General features: G+C 40.1%; 1 protein-coding gene across 2 annotated transcripts in view; it reads right to left on the bottom strand.

The window, feature by feature from the left end:
• The window catches only part of Vcl (vinculin), an 88,857-nt gene that overhangs the window by 56,736 nt on the left and 6,401 nt on the right, over positions 1-25,720 (bottom strand). For both annotated transcript variants that reach the window (XM_038309589.2, XM_038309588.2), the window contains exon 2: positions 2,796-2,866. In XM_038309589.2, coding sequence (XP_038165517.1) covers positions 2,796-2,866 — 71 coding nt within the window. The remainder of the gene's footprint in view (positions 1-2,795; positions 2,867-25,720) is intronic.

The raw sequence follows: 25,720 nt of genomic DNA, 5'->3' as shown, positions 1-25,720 counted from the left end.
GAGAGTGCTTGCTCTAGGTCGGAATTGCAGTGAGGCAGCTGACAGACGTGAACGATTATCTTACAAAACTTGGTCTTCAGTTGAAGAGACAATCGTCTCCTTATAATAGCAATGGAAAGGATCACAAAAATCTCAAGGTCAAAACAAACAAACCATGAAATATCAGAAGCACACAGTAGCCCCAGGCAGGCAAACACATGGCATTGAATACTACAATAAAAAAAAATACCATTCTAAAAAAACCAATGATTCCCAAAGGAGGAAAATAAGGCACAGGTTAACATCACAAACAATGTAAATTAAACTAAATTAACAGGAGATAGCAATCACTGGTCATTAATATCCCTCAATGTAAATGGATTCAACTCACTTACAAAAAGGCACAGGCTAACAGATTGGATATGAAAACACAATCCATCCTTCTTCTGCATACAAGAAACACATCTCAACCTCAAAGACATTGTCTCAGAGTAAAGGGTTGAGAAAAAAATATTACCAATCAAATGGACCTAAGAAACAAGCGGGTGTAGCTATCCTAATATCTAACAAAATAGACTTCTAGCTAAAATCAATTAAAAGAGACAAAGAAGGTCATTTCTTATTAATCACATGAAAAATCCATCAAGAGGAAATCTCAATACTGAACACCTATGCCCCAAATACAAGGACACCCTCATATGTCAAAGAAACACTTATACAGCTTAAATCATACATTAAACCCCACACACTAATAGTGGGAGACTTCAACACTCCCGTCTCACCACTGGACAGGTCAATCAGACAAAAAATGAACGGAGAAATAAGAGTACTAACAGATGTTATGACTCATCTATAGAATATTCCATTCAAAATCTTGTTCTGTATTAAAATGTCTTTGTTGGGGGTGGGGGGTTGTCCTAGTTTTGTTTTCTCTGAAACAGGGTCTCACTATGTAGCTCTAGTTGTCCTGGAACTCACTATATAGACTATGCTGGACCTGAACTCACAAATAACTGCCTGCCTCTAACCTCCTGAGTGCTGAGATTAAAAATGTCTGCCACCACACCCAGCCTTTAAATGGTGCTTTTACAAGAAGGAAAGTCCTGAGCACTGCAAGTCCCTCAATGCCAATTACAATTTAAACTCAGACTGACTAGTTCAGATCTAAAATGCTTGAGATCAGAAATAGTTTTGATTTTTAAGGGTTTTTCGGGGGAAGTGGGGACTACCAGAAATGTTCAACTTGTGTGTCACTTTTAACTAATTAAATTCACTTTTCAGTATTCCCTGAGTTGACAGTAACATAAGCCAGTGATTTGATTTTGAGACCCACTCCAAATCCTGAAACGGCATATCCTTCCCTAAAAGCTCTGAAAGCTCTTAAATATATACGAGAGATGGTGAGCATAAACCTACCCTGGCCAAGAGTCTTCGTCTCCTGTTGCCTTGGCATCCTCACACTCTAGAAAGTGAAGCTGACAGTAAGCTTCTAACATTTATTTCCTTCTTTGTGCTGCCTAAGAAGCAGTCACTATTCAGGTCCACAAAACCAGACTTCAGAGAAAGCTTAGGTCAGTAATGCCCTGGAAACACCCAAACATCAAACAAATAGCCCCAAAGAATGCCCTACTTGACAATTCCAAGGATATAATTAATTGCTTCTATCTGTTTCCCTCTGTCCCTTCCCCTTCAGGCTGAGATATCTACTTTCTGCTTCCTTACATCCTAGAGAAATGCAAGAAAAGCATAACCACTGAGTTTTAAATTTTAGTGTACTTGCTTGCCTTCAGAGCTAACAAGGACACTCATCTTGTTTGAACTTTAAGCTTCAATAAAATTTCAGTGTAGCTAATTAAGTGGCATATTTTTTATATAAATTGTTCAGTATTTTTCAGCTAATCATAACACACTGGTTTTCTCAAGTTCTCATGGAAACCAATGGTTTTGCCTCCTGGTACAATAAAGGTTCAAACCTTTGGGGCTTCCCTCTAGTTAACCTTACATGAGTAACTGTTTCACTGAAATATATACAATGATGACTTTCTAATCCTACCATTCCTTCCATATTTCTTGGTTCATAGTCTCCTTGATGGAGGAGTGTCTATGTGTTACTTTCATTGATTAATAAAAAAACTGCCTTGGCCCTTTAAAAGGATAGAAAATTAGGTAGGCGGAGTAGACAGAACAGAATTGTGGGAGAAAGGAAGCAGAGTTGGGGAGAGGCTTCAGGCAGTCGCCATAGTGGGTCGCCATGCTTCTCCTCTCCGAGATGGACACAGGTTAAGATCTCTCCTGGTAAGCGACCACCTCGTGGTGCTACACAGATTACTAAATATGGGTTAAAGCAAGATATGAGAATTAGCCAATAAGATGCTAAAACTAATGGGCCAGACAGTGTTTAAAAGAATACAGTTTCCTTGTAATTATTTTGGGTAAAGCTAGCCGGGTGGCGGGACACAGCCCCGCCTCTCCATCTACATCTCCTCATCAAATAGGGTTATGAAATAAAGTTGACACAAGAAGAGCAGGAGAAAAGATTAATTCTTTTTCATTTCCAATTGCCAGAGTAAGGGACTGGTACCCTAGTTACCACCAAATGTCATCTATGAAAAACAAAACAAACAAAAAAGAGGGTGGAGGGAAGTTTCTTTAGGATTTATTTCATTTTTTACCTCTGCATACACACAAACACATGTGTATGAAGACAAACACACACACACACACACACACACACACACCAAAAGTAGCTGTCAGAATCAACTTACTTTTCTAACAAGAGTAGTAGTATTCTATTTAGTAACAAATGTTTTACTCACTTAATAAATGCTGGCGGCATGTCTCTCTTCAAAATCTGATCCTCAGTGGTCTGAACTGTCTCTTTTCCAACCTACAAGAGGAAGGAATGAGTTAAGTATTAAATTCTGGGACTGTCAGTAACTTTTACTTAAGCAGTCTCAAACGTACTTTAAGACATAGTACAGGTATGGTAGCATATGCCTGCAATCCTATCACTCAAGTTTGAGGCCAGCCTGGATAGACAGTACCAGTCAAAACAACAACACCACAACAAAAACCCTCCATAATCTAGTTTCAAAAGAAAATTTTTGTATTTTCAATGATTAAGATAATCAAACCAGGCATGGTGGCACACAGCTGTAACCCCAATATGTAGGTGATGAAAACAGAAGGCCCAAGAATTCAGGGTCATCCTTATCTACATAGCATGAGAACTTGTCTCAAAGGGGAAAAAAGATAACATGTTTTCACAATATAATTATAAAACAATATGAAGTCCAAGCACAGCTCTAGAGTAACGGGGCATCACTAAAAATAGTGAGAAAATAGAGAAACCTGTTGAAAATACACATGCATATACTACACTACACTGAAAAACATCTCTAAAAGGCCACATGAAGTATACAACTTGAGCAGACTAAAATGAATATACAAAATATTTTGCACATAAATATATATGGAGGAGGAAGGAGAGACTGGAAGAAACATCTGATTAAATTCTGACTTTGATACTAGAAATCAAACAAGAAAACATGCAACTTTAATAGCAACACACATATGTATATGTGTGTGTATATATGTATAGAAATATATGTAAACCTGAAAATAACATGCATTTACATAGTTTAAGAACAACTTGAAAAGAATAACATACACTTTTCAATGCCAACAGTGTAATAGACAGCTCCACATTCTGCAAGCAGCAATATAAACTTACACATTCTCTTCCGGCATTTGCTTCTGTATTTTAGGAAACATAAAAATTGTCACAACTAAGAACTCTAAAGTGAGAGACTAGGCCTTACAAGCAGTATCACCAAATGTGAGTATTACAATATTCACAAAAGTATTCACTACGATGTTACTCTTAACAGCCAACATCCTTTTAAAAATCACTTACCTAGCAGAAACAGTTAAGCAAAGTAAGGTCATCCTAATTTGGAGAAAGGCCAGTATGATTATACAGACTCGGAGCTGTAGGAAAATATTTCACTTAAAAGAACCATAGTTAGGTATAGTAGCTCACACCTACCATCTCAGCAGTCAGGAAGCAAAGGCAAGAGTTGACAGCGTACAGCCTGATCTACAGAGTGAACTCCAGGCTACTCTAAAATCACAAACAGATCTGCAGCTATAGCTCAGTGCTAAAGCACTGGGCTGGCACACACAAGGCTTTGGGTTCAAGTCCCAGCTCAGAAAAGAAGGAATTATATCTTTTTAAATACAATATGCTCAGCAACAAAGGTAAACCACATTGCACCACAGAAATGTGAAACTTTGTAAGCCCTTGTTAAGGAGTATCCTCATCCTACTTAGTCATTTAACTTTTGATTTGAGTTTAAAGAAAAAAGTAAAGCCGGGTGGTGGTGGCACATGCCTTTAAACCCAGCACTTGGGAGGCAGAGGCAGAGGCAGACGGATCTCTGTGAGCTCAAGGCCAGCGTGGCCTACAGAGTGGTTCCAAGACAGCCAGGGATACACAGAGAAACCTTGTCTAGAAAAAAAGCTGAAAAAAGTGAGCAAGAAAAAAATCCCTAAATATAAATTAGCTTAAGAAAAAGCTATAATAAACTATTCTTAGGAAATACAAGTCATGCATAAATTACTGAAGACAAGTTTTTTTTCTATCAAGTCAATAGCTGAGAAAAAGCATCACACAGTACTGTGTAAGAGCCAGCACTTCTGTAGACAATAGACTGTCTGTAGCATAATAAAAGCCTTTCAGATCAGCAGCTGGTTTAAGAGTTTGTCAGATCAAATATGACAGAACATTTCCAGTGTCCACTATGTTTGCCAGCTGAAAACAACCATTCAAAAAGCTAGGGGCCATGACTTCATGAAGTAAAAGGCCAAGTTCAGGCATGAAGTCACCAGTTCATATTAAGTATAATGGGCTTAGAATATTCACAGTGAAGACATGTGGAGACCCCTTTAATGTACACACAGGGAGCAGGGGAACAGAGAAACAGAAAACAGGAGAAGGGAGAGAAAGGGAGCGTTCCTCTCAAATCTCCATTAGAAAAGTGAGGGTTATTCAGTGTTACTGAGCCAAGTGTCAGATACTGACTGCTTCAGGTACTGACGATGAAGCAGGCAGTAAGTTCCTGACACTAGGGAACTCGTGTACTAGTCGAGTTAGCCACACACTCACAGGGATGTAGCTCAGTTGGAGATTGCCTGTCTCACATGGCGGAAGCCCTGGGTTTGATCAACAATGCATAACTCAGGAGTGGTGGGATACTCTGGAGGCAGATAAACCTGGCGCAGAGATATACATACATAGGCAAAACACTCACGCACATAAAGTAAAATATTTAAAACTAAATAAAAGCAGACAAAACAGTCTATAACGAAGAAACAACACTAGAGCTGAAACTTTGAAGCTAATCTCATCCTGAAGATCTGGGCCTAGTGGCCATGCTACTCAGGAGACCAGAGTAGGAAGACTGCAAGTTCTAGGCCACCCTGGATACCTTACTGAGACTCTGTGTTAAAAGCATAAACCTATTCAATCTAATACCCATCTTGTTTGTTCTGCTGTTTTCATGTATAAAACATGGGAACTGTCTTCATGATCACAGGGAGACTGGAGGAAACATATTCCCTGTCATCTCTTGCTTGGTAATTTCTTTTTTTTTTTTTCCTTTTTTTATTTTTTTAAAGGAAAACAAACCATCTTTTTTTCATTATACATACCAATCCAAGTTCCCACTCCTTCCCCTCCTCCCATTCCCTCCACATACCCTCCTACCCCACCCCCATTCAATCCTCAGAGAGGGTAAGGCACATTGCTTTGTGGAAGGTCCAAGGCCCTCCCTACATCTAGGCTGAGCAAGGTATCCCTCCAAAGAGAACAGGTTCCCAAAAAGCCAGTACATGCAGTAGAGATAAATTCTGGTGCCACTGCCAGTGGCCCCTCAGTCTGCCCCAGCCATGCCACACTGTCAACCACAATCAGATGGACCAGTTTGGTCCTATGCTTGCTCCTTCCCAGTCTGGCTGGAGTTGGTGAGCTCCCATTAGCTCAGGTAGACTGTCTCAGTGGGTAAACCCATCATGGTCTTGACCTCTTTGTTCTTACTCTCACTCCTCCTATTCTTCAACTGGACCTTGGGAGCTCAGCCCAGTGCTCCAATGCGGGTCTCTGCCTCTGTTTCCATCAGTTGCTGGATGAAGGTTCTATGGTGATATTTAAGATAATCATCAGTCTGACTACTGGGCAAGGCCAGTTCGGGCACCCTCTCTATTGCTTACGGTCTTAGCCGGGGTCATCTTTGTGGATTCCTGGGAATTTCTCTAGAGCCAGGTTTCTGCAAACCCTATAATGGCTCCCTCAATCAAGATATCTCTTTCCTTGCTCTCATCTCTGTCCTTTCTCCATCTCTACTATTCCATTCCCTTGAGTTCTCCTTACCCCTCCCCTTTTCCCCTTCTCTTCCCTTCCACCCTCCATTCTTCCTCCATTCCCATTCTCCCAATTTTGTCAGGCCATCTTGTCTGTTTCGACTTTCCAGGTGGATCTATATATGTTTTCTTAGAGTTCACCTTATTACTTAGTTTCTCTAGGATCATGAACTATAAGCTCAATATCCTTTGTTGATAGCTAGTATCCACTTATGAGTGAGTACATACCATAGTCATCTTTTCGGGTCTGAGTTACCTCACTCAGAATAGTGTTTTCTAATTCCATCCATTTGCATGCAAAATTCAAGATGTCATTGTTTTTTACAGCTGAGTAGTACTCTAATGTGAACTTCTGGAGGGATCACCATCCCTGACATTAAGCTCTATTACAGAGCTATAGTAATGAAAACAGCTTGGTACTGACATAAAAACAGGAAGGTTGACCAATGGAATCAAATTGAAGACCCAGATATTAATCCACACACCTATGAACACCTGATTTTTGACAGAGAAGCTAAAATTATACAATGGAAAAAAAGAGAGTATCTTCAACAAATGGTGCTCGCATGTCAATATGTAGAAGAATGAAAATAGATCTATATCTATCCCCATGCACAAAACTCAAGTCCAAATGGATTAAAGACCTCAATCTAAATCCAACCACACTGAACCTGACAGAAGAGAAAGTAAGAAGTAACCTTCAATGCATGCGCACTGGAGACCACTTCCTATATATGACACCAGTAACAAAGACACTGAGATCGAAATAAATAAATGGGACCTCCTGAAACTGAGAAGCTTCTATAAAGCAAAGGACACAGTCAATAAAACAAAATGACAGCCTACTAAATGGGAAAAGGTCTTCACCAACTCCACATCAAACAAAGGACTGATCTCCAAAATATATAAAGAACTCAAGAAATTAGACATCAAAACTCTAAATAACCCACTTAAAAACTGGGGTACAGAACTAAACAGAGAATTCTCAACAGAAGAATCTCAAACAGCCAAAAGATACTTAAGGAAATGTTCAATATCCTCAGCCATCGGAAAAATGCAAATCAAAACATCTCTGAGATACCATCTTACACCTGTCAGAATGGCGAAGATCAAAAACACCAATGATAGCTTATCCTGGAGAGGATGTGGAGTAAGGGGAACACTCATCCATTGCTAGTGAGAATGCAAACTTGTATAACCACTTTGGAAATCAGTATGGCAGTTTCTCAGAAAATTGGGAATCAACCTACCTCAAGATCCAGCAATACCACTGTTGGGCATATACCCAAAATATGCTCAATCATACTACAAAGGCATTTCTTCAACTATGTTCATAGCAGCATTATTTGTAATAGCCAGAGTGGAAACAACCGAGATGCCCCTCAACTGAAAAATGGATAAAGAAAATTGCTTGGTGATTTCAAGTCTCAAAGTTTTGTCTTTGATTAACCTAGAAAGGCTTTATCAGTGGTTCACAAATCAGGAGATATCATTATGGCCCATTATACCCTTAGAAATTGGCTACTTTGGATGCCCTGAACTTTATGACACTTATGTAATAGAACACTGAACTGTGGAGAGGTAGAACAGAGGATGACAGCCCTTCAACAGACCCGCAAGTCAGGTAGCCTAACTCCCTACCTGTCCCTAGCTGAAGCCAGTACAGCCGGTCTTTCTGATTCAGTAGACCATGTACTCAAACACATCTGACTGAACCCTTGCCTGGGCTCATTTTTCTGGTTGAGCTATGTGATCCTTTTCTTCTCCAACTCAATGCTAAGTTCCAGGTCTAGCTCTTCTTTTCTAAAGAGATCATTTGGTAAAGACATAAAAAAGGTTCATGAGTAACTTAGGAATGAGTTAATAGGAAGAGTCAAGAGACAAGTTCAGCTTTAGAAGGTTCATGTTCCGTGTTTATAAGTCCAGTTCTAAGATTCAATGATGTATCTCACACTTGTACAGCACCAAGTCACCAAAACACCTGGCCTACTAAACGAAAGGCTGATACAAGATAGAATATAGTTCCTCATTTACTGTTCCAGAATAGCTAATAAATGTCTGTGGCCTCAGTCAAATAATTTAATCACTTTCCTTTAATTACTTCTCCCACCACTGTCACCTAAGTGCCTTTAGGGGATGGAGAGATGGATTAGGGATTAAGAGCACTGTCAGCATCCAAAGGACCCAAGTTCACACTCCAGCATCCTTGTCAGCAATTTCACAACCACCTGAGCCTCCAGTTCCCTCCTGGCCTCTAGCTGAGACAGACACACACACACATAAATAATAATAATAAAATAAAGAGCTTTTAATTAAAGTGTTAAAATGCAACAATAAAGTTGGTAAATGTTAGATGGAATCATTAACAACTTATTAATAGCAAAGAAATATTAAAGTGAATAAATTACTTTTGGACTACAAAATAATTAGCCAAATATTCCATGATAAATTAAAGCAATATTATTGTAATTATTATATATGAAAGCAAATCAACAGAAATTTTCTACTAAAAAAAAATTTAGGGGCTTGAGAAATGGCTCAATAGTTAAGTGTAAATTTGCTGTTCTTCCAGGATCTGAGTTCAATTCCCAGTACCCATATAATGTGATTTACAACTACTTGTAACTCCAGCTCCAGGGGCTTCCAACACCCCTGGCTCTATGTACACCTGCATTTGTGCACTTTTCCACACACAGACACATATATACAATTCAAAATAATTTTAAAAATTTAAATGAAGAGAAAATATTAACAAATCTTTTTGCATAAGGTTCTGAGCAAGTTGTCTGGTCACTATTTTAAAATAATACTTTCGGGGAATTATCTAACTTTATTGTAAATACTCATTTTCACTTCCCAATTTCAATCTTATGGCTCTGTAGTGTTCAGATTTGTTCACTGCTGGGCACTGCTCCTAAGACCTGATTTATATGCAGTCCAAAAATCAGATGCTCCCTGCCAACTATGTGTCACCTAGGTGATAGGAAGAGGGAAAAAAAACACATCCTTGGACCTATGAACTGGAATAGTGGTAGTAAATGAGAAACAGGCCTGAGAGAAGCTTTGGAGACTTTGTAGGAAGCCTTGCTTCTTCTGAAGACTCTTACTTTGTTCTACAGTTAATTTAAATATCTTTTGTTCAATATGTCACTCTCAGCTCAAAAATTCTATATAAGAAAGCTGTTGTCTTGTTATTGTTGGTATACTCTTTTCATCACAACCTACTCAAGTTCAGAAATATAGAATGATTGATTATTTTTCAGGGAGAATAAAGGGGGTGCAGCTAACCAAGCCACTACCTAGACTAAAAACTGTTAATACAAATGTCTCCCTTAGCTACAGTAAATGTAAGAAAATGGCAAAATATAGCAGAGAGGATTCTTATTACCAATTTGTATCGTATAAGCAGTAACTATAGTGCTTTACAAAAGGAGGCAAGACAGCAGGCATGGTTGTGCACACTAATCATCACAATCTTCAATGAGGTAGAAGAACTGTGAGGTAAGAATCCATCCTGTGCTACACAGTAAATCAATGTTTAGACAACAGATTACTTCCCTCCCTCCCTCCATCCATCCATCCTTCCTTCCTTCCCTTCCTTTCAATACAAGGTCTCACTAAGTAGCTGTGGCTGGCCTAGAACTTGCTATACCGATTAGGATGGACTTGAAACCAGGGTGATCTTGGTATCACAGAGACTCTACCTCTGGAGAAATGGGATTAAGAGTGTGCACCACCATACTCAGCTAGACAACAGGATCTTAGTGTAAGTCTTTATGTTGTCACAGTCCACAGGACCAATCAATCATTTATGACCAACCAATCACAACCAATGCTGTGGGATAATACTCTTGTACACTGTAAAGATTTGTCTCTTTCATATTAGTTTAATAAAATGATGATTGGCCAGTAGTCATGCAGGAAGTATAGGCGGGGCGACCAGACTAAGAGAATTCTGGAAAGAGGAAAGGCAGAGAAACAGTTAGTCACCAGCCAGATGCAGAGGAAGCAAGATGAGAATGCCTCACTGAGAAAAAGTACCAAGCCATTGTAGCTAAACATAGACAAGAACTGTGGGTTAATTTAAATTGTAAGAACTAGTTAATAATAAGCCTGAGCTAATAGACCAAACAGTTTATAATTAATATAAGCCTGTGTGTGTTTCTTTGGGACTGAAGGGCTGTGGGACTGGACTTGGGAGATGAGACTACAAACAAAAAGAGGCATCTACATGACACTTACTCATGTAAAGGATGGGAAAGAAACCTAAGATGAATCTTGCTCCTGGCTCAAGAGTCCAAGTCAAGAGGAACAGAGAGAAAGCCCAGACCGTGGAGGGAAAGGAATGTTCAGATGGAGCAGTTCAATGAGAAAATCACTTACCTAGCTGGACTAGAGATTTGAAAGCAACGGTGAGGTATCTCTCGAAGTCGCAGACAATAAATGAAGTCAAGAGCTAACAACACTAACAGCTAACAGCTGCTTAAAGAATAAGTTAGTACACAGTGGTGCAGTGACTCCTACTTGTAATCCCAGAACTCAAAGGCCAAGGCGGGAGAACTGCTGTTTAATAAGTAATTCAGATCTGCAGGCTTCCTTGAAGATTAGGAAAATCTGAGTATGTTAAGTCATATTTCCACAAGACAATAAACTGGAGATGGCAATAACTTGACAGGAACTACTGTTTACAACATAACCCCTTAGTGTCCCACAGTTGGCCTGGTTCACCCATTAACTACTTGGCTGTTGTTGTGTTCCCTAGCTTTAACAAACAAGACTAAGTTTTAACCAGTATAGTGCACTGGGCTAGCTCCCTAATAGCATGAGCTTTGCTTTAAAATGCCTATTGCACTAATTATGAAATGCCATGGGACAATGGTTTTACTCTGTAAACATTTGTTTCTTGTACTTGTTTAATAAAATGCCGATTGGCGGTAGCCAGGTAGGAAGTATAGGTGGGGTGAGCAGGCATGAAGTAGAGGCAGGGCAATGAGAACAGAAGAATTCTGGGAAGAAGATTCAGCCGTCTGCATTTGTGACCCAGCCACAGAAGAAGCAAGATGTGACTGCCTCACCAAATAAGGTACCAAGCCACGTGGCTAACATAGACAAGAATGATGGGCTATTATAAGTTATAAGCGCGTTAATAAGAAGTCTGAGCTACTAGGTCAATCAGTTTATAACTAATGTAGACCTCTGTGTGATTTCTTTGGAACTTAATCACTGAGAGAACCAGGCAGGACAGAAACCTCATACAACAATGAAACATTCTATTGCCCCCAATTATGTCTCTACACACATGACAAAGTGAGACTGGGAAAAGGCACATCATGGAAAGTAAAATTTATTTTCTTGTTAATCCTTTTCTGTATATTCCAGATTTGTGGGGAAAGGGAAGTATGTATTGCCTTCATAATCAGGAAATTCGAGGCATGACAGCACATGCCTAAAATCTCAGCACTTGGGGGTTAAGACAAGAGGATTGTAAGTCTAAGGCTAGCCTATAATACAAAAAGAGTTCAAGGCTACATAGAGAGTTTGAGGCCAGCATGGCATACATAGTGAAACTTTTCTTAAAATAAATATGTAAATAAATACATCCATGCTTTCAACAATACCCTTTAACACATAACAATTTATAAAATATGAAAAACTCTTAGTGCTGAAAGTTTCCACTTCCAACAAATTTCCATAAGCTAATGTTTATGTGCACAAATAGAGCACAATCATTTTCAATGGCAGATGAACACTGTTAACCACAAGTTCTAATGTACCACAAACTCATCCAGCGCCATAATTTCCTGGAGCTCAAGTTAAGCTTCATTGGCAGCAGCTGTTTATTCTAATCCAACAACTGAGTCTGAGTACATTAATTAAGGATGGGTAAATGTTAGCAGAGCAGTTTGGTTCACTAGAACCCTATTTTAAAAGACACTGCGAATAGGCTTCCAAAGTGCAAAGGCTTCCATGTGCAAATACTTCATCCTCTCTCAACTCAAAATTCTTCCATAGGCTTCACAACCACTTATAGCTGTCTTCTGGAGAGCCACCAAATTCACAGGAAAATGGGCCATAAGTTCAGGCCACTATCTTCACCACCCACTTTTTTCCCCCAATTCCCCAAAGAAGCATAAGCTAGGTCCCTCCCACTTCATGGATTGGCAACTGTAAGGTGAAAAAGAATATAGCAGTCTATTCCAGATACCTCATTCTAGAAATGAAGCTCTGAGGCTGGAGATGTAGCTTGGTGATAGGAGTACCTGTCTAGCATGTGCAAGGTTCTGCATTCAGTTTTCAGGAGAAAAAAAATGGAGGGAGGCAGGAAGGGAGTGGGGAGAGGGGGACAATGAGGTTAGCAAAGGTTATTTCTCTTAAGAAAGTTGAGAGGCCTGACAAATACTAAAGTGGTTTTCAGGCTGACTTCACATATACCTAAGTGAATTCTAGATCCTCCAACTCCCAAGTTTGGTCCTACCTAAAATGATAGTAGTTATATAGAGAGATATAGTTAATGATAGTCAAGCATTAACTATAGGAAAATAAAAAAGAATGGGTTTTGTTGTTGTTTGGTTTGGGTTTTGATATTAAAAAGATTACTTAAAAGGAGAACTCAGTAGCATCCCAATTGATTATAATTAACTAATCATTGCATATTCATAAATACTGATGAGGAAAGACCTTTGGATGACCTGAATGTAATCTTTAATACATGTTTTAAGTAGAGTACAAATTCCTCAGGGAAGTTGTGACTTCAGGTCTAAGAGTGGTTTGTCCCTCACAGCCATGACACAGAAAACAAGTTGTTTTCTGACTAAGAGCTCAGAAAACAACCACTCACTGAAATAGGAAAATGATTAAATCAAGTAGCCAATTCTGTTAGTAGTCAATACTATTAAATTCCTGTCTGTCCACAGCTACTCTTTAGCCCCTACACTCCTCCTAATTTTTGAACAACTAAAAAAAAAAAATCTTTAATTTTCAATTCTTCAATATACATAGAAACTCTAGCATTCTACAACTATATTAAGATGACCAGCTAGGATATGCCACTAAACAGTGATAAAAATATGAAAATAGAAAAGTTAAATACAGTTGGGCACACCTTTAATCCTAGCACCTAGGAGGCAGAGGCAGGCAGTGTGAGTTTGAGGCCAGCCTGGTCTATAAAACAAGTTCCAGGAAAGTCAGAGTCAAACAGAGAAGCCCTGTCTCTAAAAAGAAAGAGAAAAGCTGGGCAATCTCAGCACTTGGGAGGTAGAGGCAGGCAGATCTCTGTGAGTTTGAGGCCAGGATGATCTACAAGAGCTAGTTCCAGGACAGACTCCAAAGCTACAGAGAAACCTTGTCTCAAAAAAAAAACAAAAGAAAAAACATAATAAAACAAATAAAAATAGATTTAAAAAATGAGTGAAGGAAGAGAAAGAGGAAGGAAGGAAGGAAGGAAGGAAGGAAGGAAGGAAGGAAGGAAGGAAGGAAGGAAGGAAGGAAGGGAAAAGCTAAATATTGCTGAAAGAAATCAGGTTGACATCACCACCTGCTGTGTCTTCTGCACGACTAAGGAAGAGAAATAATACATGTGAATATGCCATTAGTGCTTAATGCCTTAAAAGAGCCCAGAAGTCCCACCAAAATCAAGTCTCCATCTTCTTCATTGCTACCCTCTAAAATAAACCTGCTTTTCTCAAAAGATTCTTCCACAAAAATATAAAACATACAAATTTTTCGCCGGGTGGTGGTGGCACACGCCTTTAATCCCAGCTCTCGGGAGGCAGAGGCAGGCGGATCTCTGAGTTCGAGGCTAGCCTGGTCTACAAGAGCTAGTTCCAGGACAGGCTCTAGAAACTACAGGGAAACCCTGTCTCGAAAATAAAAAATTCTGCTTTAATAACTAGAATCACAAACCTTTTTCCCAAGGGTTTTAGTTCACAAATATGCAGTTTAAATGACATTGTAGCCTTTGTAGATAAGCCTAGACCGGTAGCCACCACCACCAAAACATTTTTTCTTTGTGAGAAAATAACTCCCAACAGCCATTGTAAGTGAATTTTTGAAACAATCCACTTCCATGCTAGGAAGGCTAAATCCCACCCCATCCTGGAAAGCAATGTGGAGCAGCAGGACCTGGCTTTGGGGTGAGGTGTCTGAGCCTTACATCCCTGCGTGTTCTGTGACCTCGGCTTGGTCTCCTTAACTGTTACTCAGCCTCAGTTTCCTTATCAATAAACAGGAAAAAGTCAACTCTCTCTGGGGATCAGTGAAGTAAAACACATATACATTACCAGGAATAGGCCTGGTGGGTAACAGAGGCCACTGTTTACTGTTTGCAGGGCTTTTTTCCTTAAATGTGTGCGTGTGTGTGTCCTTTTATTTTGTTGTTGTTTTGTTTTCTGACTTGACAGGGTCTTACAATGTAACCCTGGATGACCCAGGACTGGCTATACTGGCCAGGCTAGCATCACATTTGCGGCTAGTTTTCTCCCTCAACGTCTTCACTGCTAGGGTTACAGGCATTCACAAAAGTATAAATAAATAAATTTACTATAGCACAGACTTTAAGTCAGGACCTCTTATCATTTCATTAAATCCACAGCTATAGAATGTGGGCATCACATTATTTTCTCATTTTATGGGGGGGATTAACTGATTTGCCTAAAATGTTATTCAGATTGTGTTCATCTAATCAGATCATGTTCTAATCCTAACTGAAAGAAACCCCAGCAGGATAGAAGCTGCTGTCTATTATTAATTACTATATCTCTGTAAATGACAAAGTGGGTTCCAATGATATTTGATGCTTCCTGAAATTATTTTTCATGATCCTATAATCCTATAAAAATCTACAGCATGGCGGGAACAGGAAAAGCTGAAATTGACAATGAGTAAATAGCATGTCGGATCAGGATACAATTTATCTTCGTCAGAGTTCTATTCATGAAGAAAGACCATGACCACCACAACTCTTATAAAGGAAAACATTTAACGGAGGCGGCTTAGTTCAGAGGTTTAGTCCACATTATCCTCATGGACAGCAGCATACAGGCAGACACGGTGCTGGGGAAGGAGCTGAGAGTCCTACATCTTGATCTAAAAGCAACAATAAGTAAACTGAACTAGGCACAGCTTGAGCACAGGAGACCTCAAAGCCCACCCCCACAGTGGCACACTACTTCTAACAAAGTCACACCTAATAGTGCCCCTCCCTATGGGCTTATGGGAGCCAATTACATTCAAACTACCACACAGTTTGACTAATCTTTCCTATTACTGCAAGGTTTGGTCTCCTTAACTGTTATTCACTTAGGAAATATCAAGTGAATAAAGGCTGAGGCTCTCTGACATCCACATTAAAGCAGCATATGTCTTACAGAGACAGGAGGTATCCCAGGGGTACCCTGGCCAGCCAATTTAGCCAATCAGTGAGCTCCAGATTTAGCAAAAAGATCCTGCACCAAAAATTAAGGGGCTGAGCTACTAAGATAGACACTCAACATAAACATTTGGCCTCCACCTGCATGACAAGTGTACAACACAGCCCCAACCCCCAACCCCTCCACCAACACCACTCCCCCTCCCACCCACACCCCACGCCACTCCCCCACTCCCGCCTTTCTCTCTCCTGGTGCCAAAATCTGAAATAGTAACCCAGTGGCAAAAGTCTTTAAATGTCTTTATTAATGCTAAGAGCCATTCCACTTGCTAGTTGGAAATTATTCAGAGTCCTTTTACAATACAATAATTGAATCTGACTCCAGGCCATAATAAACACTCTGACCCATTAAATCAGGGACAAATACAACATTTCACTATTTCTTTGTTAGTGGACAAACAGCACTCAAGCCTCAATTTCTCACAAGCAGCCAGAGCTCAAAATTCTATTCTGTAAAATACAGGAATCAAATGACAAGGCTGACAATTAAAATGCTCGAAAAAGGGACTTTTAGGATATCTACAGTAAATAAACTTCCAAAGCTGTACCTTTAAAAGCTTTTCCTCTGAGTGTTGTTTGGTTTAACTGGGGCGGGGATGGGGGAGGGCAGGAGCACACATACCAAATGCACCAAACAACATGTAGAGGTCAGAAGACAATTGAGGAGGTGGTTCTCTCCTTCCACCTGAATATGGGTTCTGGAGATTGAACGCAGGTCATCAGGCTTCCACAAGCACTTTTACCCACTGAGCCATCTTGCCCACCCTCTTCTAGGTGTTTTTATTTTGTCAACAAATGTAAGCACAACTCAGTATGACTCCATACGGGCTGAGCAGAGACTTGGCTGTAAACATGCTGAAAAGTGAAATAAACAGCACTGCACCCCCAGAGCAAACTAGCCGAGACCACTGGGAAAAAAGCTGCAGGCCACCAAAACAATACTGTTCCGAGTCTGTGCCTTCTGCAGGCATTTCATCCAGCTCTAGCACAGCGCTGCGCTAGCCAAAAGAAACTTATGGGAATCCAAACTGTTTCCTTTGCCACAGAAACCAGGCAGTGCATGCCTTTAATCCCAGTGGTGCACACCTTTAATCCCAGAACTAGAGAGGATTATAAAACAGGGGAAAACAGTTCTCAGACAGTCTCATTCTGAGAAAACTTAACAAACAAGCAATAATACACAACAGACTCATAAACTGAGTATAATAGTGCACACCTGTAATCCCAGCACTGAAGAGGTAGAAGAAGGAGGACAACTGTCAGGAATTTGAGGTGGGCCACTCTGGGCTACATACTGAATCCTCAGTCAGCCTGGGCTCTGTGAGTCCTTCTCTCAAAAAAAAAGAAAAGGAAAAAAGAAAAGAAAAGAAAAGAAAAGAAAAGAAAAGAAAAGAAAAGAAAAGAAAAGAAAAGAGGAGGAAGAGGAGGAAGAAGAGGAGGAGGAAGAGGAGGAGGAAGAAAGGAAGAAGAGGAGAAGGAGGAGGAGGGAGAGAAGGAGGGGGGAAGGAGGAGGAGGAGGGGAAGAAGGAGGAGGGGGAGGAGGAGGAAGAAAGGAAGAAGAGGAGAAGGAGGAGGAGGGAGAGAAGGAGGGGGAAGGAGGAGGAGGGGAAGAAGGAGGAGGGGGAGGAGGAGGAGGGAGAGGAGGAGGAGGAAGAGGAGGAGGAGGGAGAGGGAGAGGAGGAGGAGGAGGAGGAAGAGGAGGAAGAGGAGGAGGAGGAAGAGGAGGAGGAGGAAGAAGAAGAGGAGGAGGAGGAAGAGGAAGAGGAAGAAGAAGAAGAGGAGGAGGAGGAGGAGGAAGAGGAGGAAGAGGAGGAGGAGGAAGAGGAGGAGGAGGAAGAAGAAGAGGAGGAGGAGGAAGAGGAAGAGGAAGAAGAAGAAGAGGAGGAGGAGGAGGAGGAGGAGAGGGAGGAGGAAGAGGAGGAGGAGAAGAACTGGATGTAATGGAGAATGGCTATGATTGGGAGGTAGAGGTAGGAGGATCAAGAGTTTGAGGAAACATATTCTTTGGCTTCATAGCAAGCTTCCAAAAAACTAAACAACACACAGGCACACATGCTTGGAATTTGTAAAACAAACAAGTTGGCTCCTCCTCTGTTTTTGAGACAAGACATTCCCTAGTCTCTGCTCCTCTCAATTCACTGTTTAGCCCTAGCTGGCCTTGAACTTGTACTTCTGTGCCCAGTTAACAAATGAAATTTGAATTTTAAGAATTATTACTTGTCTAGAAAACACTATGTGGTTTTTACAGGTAAGGGAACTAGAGCTAATAGAATTTGAGTAATTTGTCCATGTTCATCTCTTCATTTTGGGTTGTGTATGTCTTACGGCTATTAAAAAATAATGCTAATATTTCATCATAATTTTAATGCCTTAAGAAATTTGGACTCTGCCCCTGATGTGTATAAGGTTTTGATGAACTTGGGCTTGGACTGTGAACCAGCCTCTAATGCTGGAGAGTACACATGCAATCAAAAGTAGGCCAAAGGCCGTCCGTCTTTCAGAAGAATGCAGTGGGAAGACAAGAAGGGAAGCTTGTTTTCTTTTAGAGACTATTTTTGAACTGTGAGGGGATTTGCCTGAGAAAATGGGAGAATCTATTGAGAGTGACTATAAAGAAATAAGAGTATAAATGTGTTAAGAGTAGGGAGGGTTGGCAATGGGGCCACTAAGGTAGATCAGGTCTGCTAAGGAAGGGCTTTTTTGTCATACACACTAGTCACCAGAAAGGAAAGGAAAAATGAATATGTAAAACAGACACTTGGCTTAAAACTTAAAAGGTAAAAAAACGAGGGTTAAAATGCTCTTCTCACTCTGGGTTCTCTCCACGCTCCTAGGAAACCAGGAACACAGGAAACTGTATCAGGAGCACTTTCAGAGAACCGACGCGCATCTTCATGACGTCGTGTGTCTCGGTCCAGTTTCTCTATCATCACATTTTGTAGAGTACTTCTTATTAGTACTATAGAACTTTTCCTTTTAAAAATATTTATTATTGCTGTTGTTTTACTATGTTTTACTATTATTGTGTGTGTATGTAGTGGTTAGAGGACGACTTTGTGGAACTGGTTCTCCTCTCCCATCTTTCCATGGGTTCTGAGGATTGAACTCAGGCCATTGAGCTTGCTTAGCAATTTACTGCCTCCCCGGGCCATCTTACTGGTCTACTTTCTCTTCCTAACAGTTACAGAACACTGTACTCCCTCTCTTCCAAGAGAGCTCTTTTCTGAAGTCTGTGTGGATGCTTGAAACCATAGTTAGTACTGAAATATATACACACACATTTGCTAGGGTTTTTGCCCAGAATGTACATAAAGCCAGGCGGTGGAGGCACATGTCTTTAATCCCAGCATTTGGGAGGCAAGGCAGGTGGATCTCTGAAATCAAAGCCAGCCTGGTCTAGAGTAAGCTCCAGGACAGAAAAAAAACAAACAAACAAACAAAAAGAATGCATAATAAAGCCCTGGATTTAATCCACACTATGGCAAAAAAATTTAAAAGGCAATATTGCATGATTCCAAATGCAGCAAACACAGTCGAATTCACTAAGACAAAAGTAATGGCATGTGCCAGCAGCTGGAAGGAGATGCGTGGCTTCAGTGGGGAAAGCATGCTTGAACAACAATGTGAATGCAGCTGATATCACAAAACTGCGCATATGTAAAAATGGTAAAATGTTAAGCATATTTTACCACCACCACAACAAAAAATTCTAAAAACCAAAACTGGGGCTAGGAGATGGCTCGGAAAGCACAGGAAAGTAGTCACCACGGAGCATGAAAACCTGAGCTTGGATCCCAGCACCCACATAAGAAAAAGCTGGGTGTGGCAACACGCGCCTGTAATCCCAGAGGTGGGGAAAGGCATCAGGAGGATGCCTGGAGGTCAGGAAACTTCAGGTTCCCTGAAAGAGCGTGTCTCCAAAGGTTAAGGTGAGGGGGTGACTGAAGAACCGCCTCACATCAACCATTGACTACCATAAGAAGAAACACACACGTATACACACACACACACACACACACACACACGTACATACACACGTACACACACACACGGACACACACAAGCATAATTAAATAAACCATTCTCAAATGAGTGAGAGGGAGGGGGGAGAAGAAAAGAAGGAAGAAAGGAAAGACAAGGAACACTTAGACGAACAGCTCAAATCATAAACTCTTGCCTTAAATTGGGAATGGAATGGAACACTTTTTCCTTGCTATTACTGCCAATAAAAAGACGGCAATTTAAAATTTTAAGCAAGGCCCACTATTATAATTTCTGCTACTTGGGGAGCTAAAAGGATTATCTGAGGTTAGGAGTTTGAGACCAGCCTGGGCAACATAGAAAAATCCTATTTCAATAAGAAGGGGAAGAAGAGAGGAAGGGAAGAGAAAACAAAAAGTATAAATGGGTATAGGTCGGGGGTATAGCATTTGCTTAGCAGGTATAAAGTCCTGGGTTTAATCCCCCATCCACCACCTCCAAAAAAAAAGGAATAGAGAAAAAATAGAGAAACTGCAAATCAAAGGTTCAGCTACTTAAAGCTGTGCTATTCCCCGCAGCTGGTAGACTGTGTACCCCACAGCATATGGAACTCTACTGACAGCTTTCCTTGGCACTTCGCCTTGTTGAGCAAAAGTTAGAGCTATGCTTAGGCATTTTTTTAAAAATTAGTCTTTTTACTAGATTTAAAATGTGACTTAAAATCATGGAAGGAATATTAGTGATAAAATCTAATACATACTGCACTCTTAACTATGTGTCAGTAATAGTTCTATATATTTTTATGAACTCATTTGCTACAGTACTGTGAGGAACACATCATCTTTACCTTATTTTACAAAAGAGGATCATGTAAAATAGAAACCAAGTAATTTCCTCAACAGTACCTAGCACCACACAGCCAATGATTTCTTGGGGGGAGGATTAAGGCTTTTATTCTACTTTTCATCATGTATATGTGGGGGGCATGTATGTCAGTGCAACTGCCTGCAAAGTCCAGAAGACAGTGGCAGGTCCCCTAAATCTAGAGTCACAGGAATTTTGGGCTGCCAACATAGGTGCTAGGAACCAAACTACAAAGGCATGGGCAGAAGACAGTCACTGAGGCATCTCTCCAGCCCTAATGGTGGGTTTTAAACCCAAGGCATTAAAGTCTTAACCATTACCTCTACAATCCTCCCTCCTCCAAGATTATTGTTATGATCTACATTGATTTACCTGGCATCTATACCTAAAGCCTGATTGGGGTATTTGCTATTTGTTAACTCATATTAGATGTATTCTACCAAGGCTGGCTATTCTGTTCACTTGAAAGGATCAAAATTCAAACAGAAATCCAAATTCATGTCTTATTTTTATTTATACTTACACATTCTCTATAAACCTATGGTGGGCCAAGACAGGGTTATCTCCATATGCACACTGGGACTGTGCCTGGAATTTACTCACTATGAATTGGATGGCTGAATTGCATGCAATGATTTATATAGCTTAAATATCCTAGCATTGCTCACAATGCCCAATAATGTAACAGCTACAGTTTAGTAAATAATGTTAATATTTGGGAAGAATTAGATAATGGAAGTTTAAGCAGTGTTGGTATAGATTTTTTTTCTGTACAATCCATTAGCCCACCTATACATCTTTATTTTATGTTATTTTATTGAGTCTTATGTAGCACTGGATAGCCTGGAACTCCCAATGTACACCAAGTTGGTCTTGACCTTAGAAATCCTTCTGTCTCTACCTCCAAAAAACCAGAATGAAAGACGTGCATGCACCACCATGCTCAGCTCCCCCCTACACCCCTTATTTTAACTATATGAATAAAAACATATTTTCTACCTGGTAAACAATGAATATTCTAGGGAGGGAACAGAAAGAAGGCTAAAAACATTGGGAAGGTAGATAATAGAGGTCCATTAACTTTCAGCTCTAAGAACAGGCAAGCCATTTTTCTTTCCTCACACAAAGCTTACTTACGGGAATAATTTATGCTTATTTCAAAAGAAGGAATGGCTTTAACCTGGATGATGGCCAGCTGTGCCAAGAACTGCAGCAAATTCAGCTTTCCTCTTGAAAGTCACTCAACTGGAAATTTTATCGGTGGGAAGTTGTCTAAGGGCCAATGACTCTATTCTCTGCAACCCAGTATGAGTCTCAAAACACTGTTAGTTCTAATTTTCAGCTCTCACCCTCTATGCACACACATAACACAGCCCACACTCACATCAACCCAAGGAAAGTCTTACTTCTCATAGAAGTAACAACAAATTTTTTGAAGTCAAAAGTCCAAAAGCTGAATCCAGTATAATATAGTGTCATTTATTAGTCCTTTTTCTTTGTGGTCTCACAGGCATTTGGAACAGAATGACATTTAGGACAGGACAAGAGAACCAGCAAGACTTCCCATAGAGGTAAGAGATAGAAAAGTAAGCTCATCATGAAATAACCCATCACGACTCTGGAAATACCAAATACCAGAGACCAACATACCGAAGGAGGGACTACCAAATCCTTTTCCTCAAGAAACCACAATCAGGCGGTGGTGGTGCACGTCTTTAATCCCAGTACTTGGGAGGCAGAGGCAGGTAAATCTCTGTGAGTTCCAGGCCAGCCTAGTCTACAAGAGCTAGTTCCAGGACAGTCAGAACTGTTACAAAAAGAAACCCTGTCTCAAGAAGTCAAAAATAAAAAAGACTGGTGTGGGAGGTCCTTCTGTCTATGTGTTGCTTTTATTGGTTAATGAATAAAGAAACTACTTTGGCCTGTGATAGAGTAGAATAGAGCTAGGCAAGAATAACTAACCTGGATGCTGGGAGAAAGAAGGCAGAGTCAGGAGAAGCCATGTAGCCCCACCAAAGACACACACAGGATAGAACCTTGCCTTGCCGGTAAGCCACAGCCACGTGGCTATATACAGATGAATAGAAATAGGTTAAATTAAGATGTAAGAACTAGCCAATAAGAAGCTAGAGCTAATAGGCCAAGCAGTGATTTAATTGATACAGTTTCTGGGAGGTTATTTTGGGGCTGAGTGGCAGGGAACAAACAAGTGGCCTCCTACTACAAAAGACAATCAGGCTCACAAAACTTAAAAAACAGCAAGAAACATTGAAAAATGTAGAGATTGCCTAAATTTTCAATGGTGAAAATATAATTTGTGAACCAGGACTGGTGGTACATTCCTATAATTTCAGCATTCAGGGTGGCAGAGACAAGAGGATTTTGAGTTCCAAGACAGCCTGTGCTACATAGTAAAATCCTGTCTCCAAAAAAATATAATTTGTAACAAGAAATATTTTAGCTAAGTGTCCTGGCATGCAAATGTACTACCAGAACTCAAGAGAGGGGATCAGTTTAAGGTCATTAAGTTTGAGACTAGCCCAAGCTATGAGACTGAGGCAAGTAAAGAGGCCTTGAATTCAAGGCCAGCCTGGAATACACAGCCACTTCAGGAAGCCTAAGCCACAAAGCAAAACAATGTTTAAAAATACATAACACCTATAGGAAGGATTAAGGTTAGGAAAAGGTTAGATTTATCTGAGAAGAACAATTATCTGACTGAACACAGAGATTTATTCTAAAGACACAAGATCAGCTTCTCTCTGATACCTCCTACTTAAAGACCACTACTACTTTTGGTAGTGCCCAAATACTCTTAAAATGCCAAGAGAAATTGGTATATTAAAGGAAAGACTTTTCTTTAAGAGCTTTCACTGTCTTTCTACTTCCTATTTTATGACTGGCTAGCTAAAATTTTGAAATTCATAGTATTGACCCACAAGTTGAGATAAAATGTTTTTATTATATGGGGGGGGGAGAAAGAGAGAGAGAGAGAGAGAGAGAGAGAGAGAGAGAGAGAGAGAGAGAGAGAGAGAGAGAAACACCATTGTCAAGACAACATAAGTCTTAATAAAAAGGTTGGACTTGAATCAGCCAGAAAGCAAAGCAGCAGCAGATCAACTTGAAATCTTTGTCTCCTGCCATATGGATCAAGGAAATACAGCTCTTTACTGCGGAATTCATGACTCATTGTACAAGGCTACACTGTAACCAGCAGTGCTCCAAATGATAGAGGAACGAACACCTGGTCTAAATCATTAAATTTTTTAAAGGCACTCCCAAAAAGAGAATGCAAAATCCCATGCCTCTTCCAGATAGGAGGCATAGTCTTGAGCTATGAATTTAGTAAGTGGCCTGCATAGTTGAAATGACTCCTAAACAGAGAAACCACAACTCAAAATAGCCTGAACACTTTTGTTATCTCAAACAATGGGCAGTTAGCCATCCACTCCTCCCTGAGTACATATTTGACCTGTATTAGCCAGAGCCATTATAAATTTGTAAGGCTTCAAATTTAGCTATACCAGATGTTTGAAAGTTATGGACTAGAAGTACCAATTGTACACTGATTCCTAATACATTAAAATGAATGCTATGCACATTTAAATTTTTAAAATTTGTACTGTAAGTCTATGACCACAACAGACTTAGCCCTAAACGCTACTGGAGAAGACAAACAGCTAAGGTGAATACCACATCAAAGCATACACGGCAGTTAGAAAGTACCTTATAGGAATCAGTGCTCTCCTTCCAGCATGTAGGTCAGGAATCAAACTTGCCAGGCCTGGTGACAGGTTGTCAAGTTTGGCAACAAGCACCTTAGCACCTTTTCTTGCTAAGCTATCTTGCTGGCCCTCAGCTTTTAAATGATCGCCCTCTCGAGTATATATGTATGTATGTGTGTATGTATGTGTATGTATACATATATATACACACACATGCACACACATTTTACATGTATAAATGATCATAAAACAAACAGGCTGCTTAATTTTTATTTATTTTTAGATTAATTTATTTTATATGCATGAGTTTTTGACTACATGTATTGAGGTGTGGTACAGGTGTGTCTGGTACTCATGGAGGTCAGAAGAGGGTGTTGGATCCCCTGGAACTGAAGTTATAAATGACCACGAACCATCATGTGAACCAAACCCAAGACCACTCTGAGTGCAACAAGTGCTCTTGACCATTGAGCCATCTCTATGGGCCCTAGGTTGCTTTATTTTTAAGAAAACAGACAAAATGTGTTCTATTACTCCCCAAGTGAACCCTATCTCTGTAAAGGTGGGGTTTAAAACCACCCTTTCTTCATAACAATAAAGGGGATGGAGGGGACCAAGCCAAACCTTGTTGTGTCCATTTAGAATTATCAATGTTATTTATATAACAGCTAACTTCCTATTTTTCAGATATAAACAAACATTTAAGTTGGGGCTTCACTAAAATTACAAAGATAGTTGCAGAAATATACACAATTTCCAGAAACCTTCTGTTCTGTAAGGCACATAGTGTTAATGTTATTAGAATAGAGTTCACATCTGTTGCATTCTTAAGCATCTTCTTTCTGGGACAAAGCTTTTCAAATGAAACTTTATGATCTTCCAAAGAATATAAAACTTATTTCAAATACTACCTAGTTCTAATAGGCTTCAAGATATGTGATCATTATATATATATATATATATATATATATATATATATATACAGACAGACAGACAAACAGACAGACTAAGTCTTTATCTGTTTTACAGATAAAGTATTCAGAGGCTGACCTGCACATATTCTTATTTCTTGAGAAAGAAAGGGGAGGGAAAGGGAAGTGGGAGATATGTTGTGAGACTGAGGTGTGACTATAAACAGCAATCCACATCACATCAGCCTCTACATAGATCAGTCATGAAGGCCATGCCAAAGCCAGACTCTACAGACACTGCAGTCAGGCCCAGGATAAATGGAAACGTGTGGCTAACAGCACGCTTGCTGCTTCTAGCTCTTGGTGGAACTTCCCCACTGACAGTTAACAATTCTAATCTAAGCAGACAAGGG

This window comes from Arvicola amphibius, chromosome 13 (genome assembly GCF_903992535.2).
Source record: "Arvicola amphibius chromosome 13, mArvAmp1.2, whole genome shotgun sequence".
Classification (NCBI taxonomy): Eukaryota; Metazoa; Chordata; class Mammalia; order Rodentia; family Cricetidae; genus Arvicola; species Arvicola amphibius.
The sequence above is the reverse complement of the archived record's forward strand: the minus strand, read 5'-3'. Positions and strand labels throughout refer to the sequence as shown.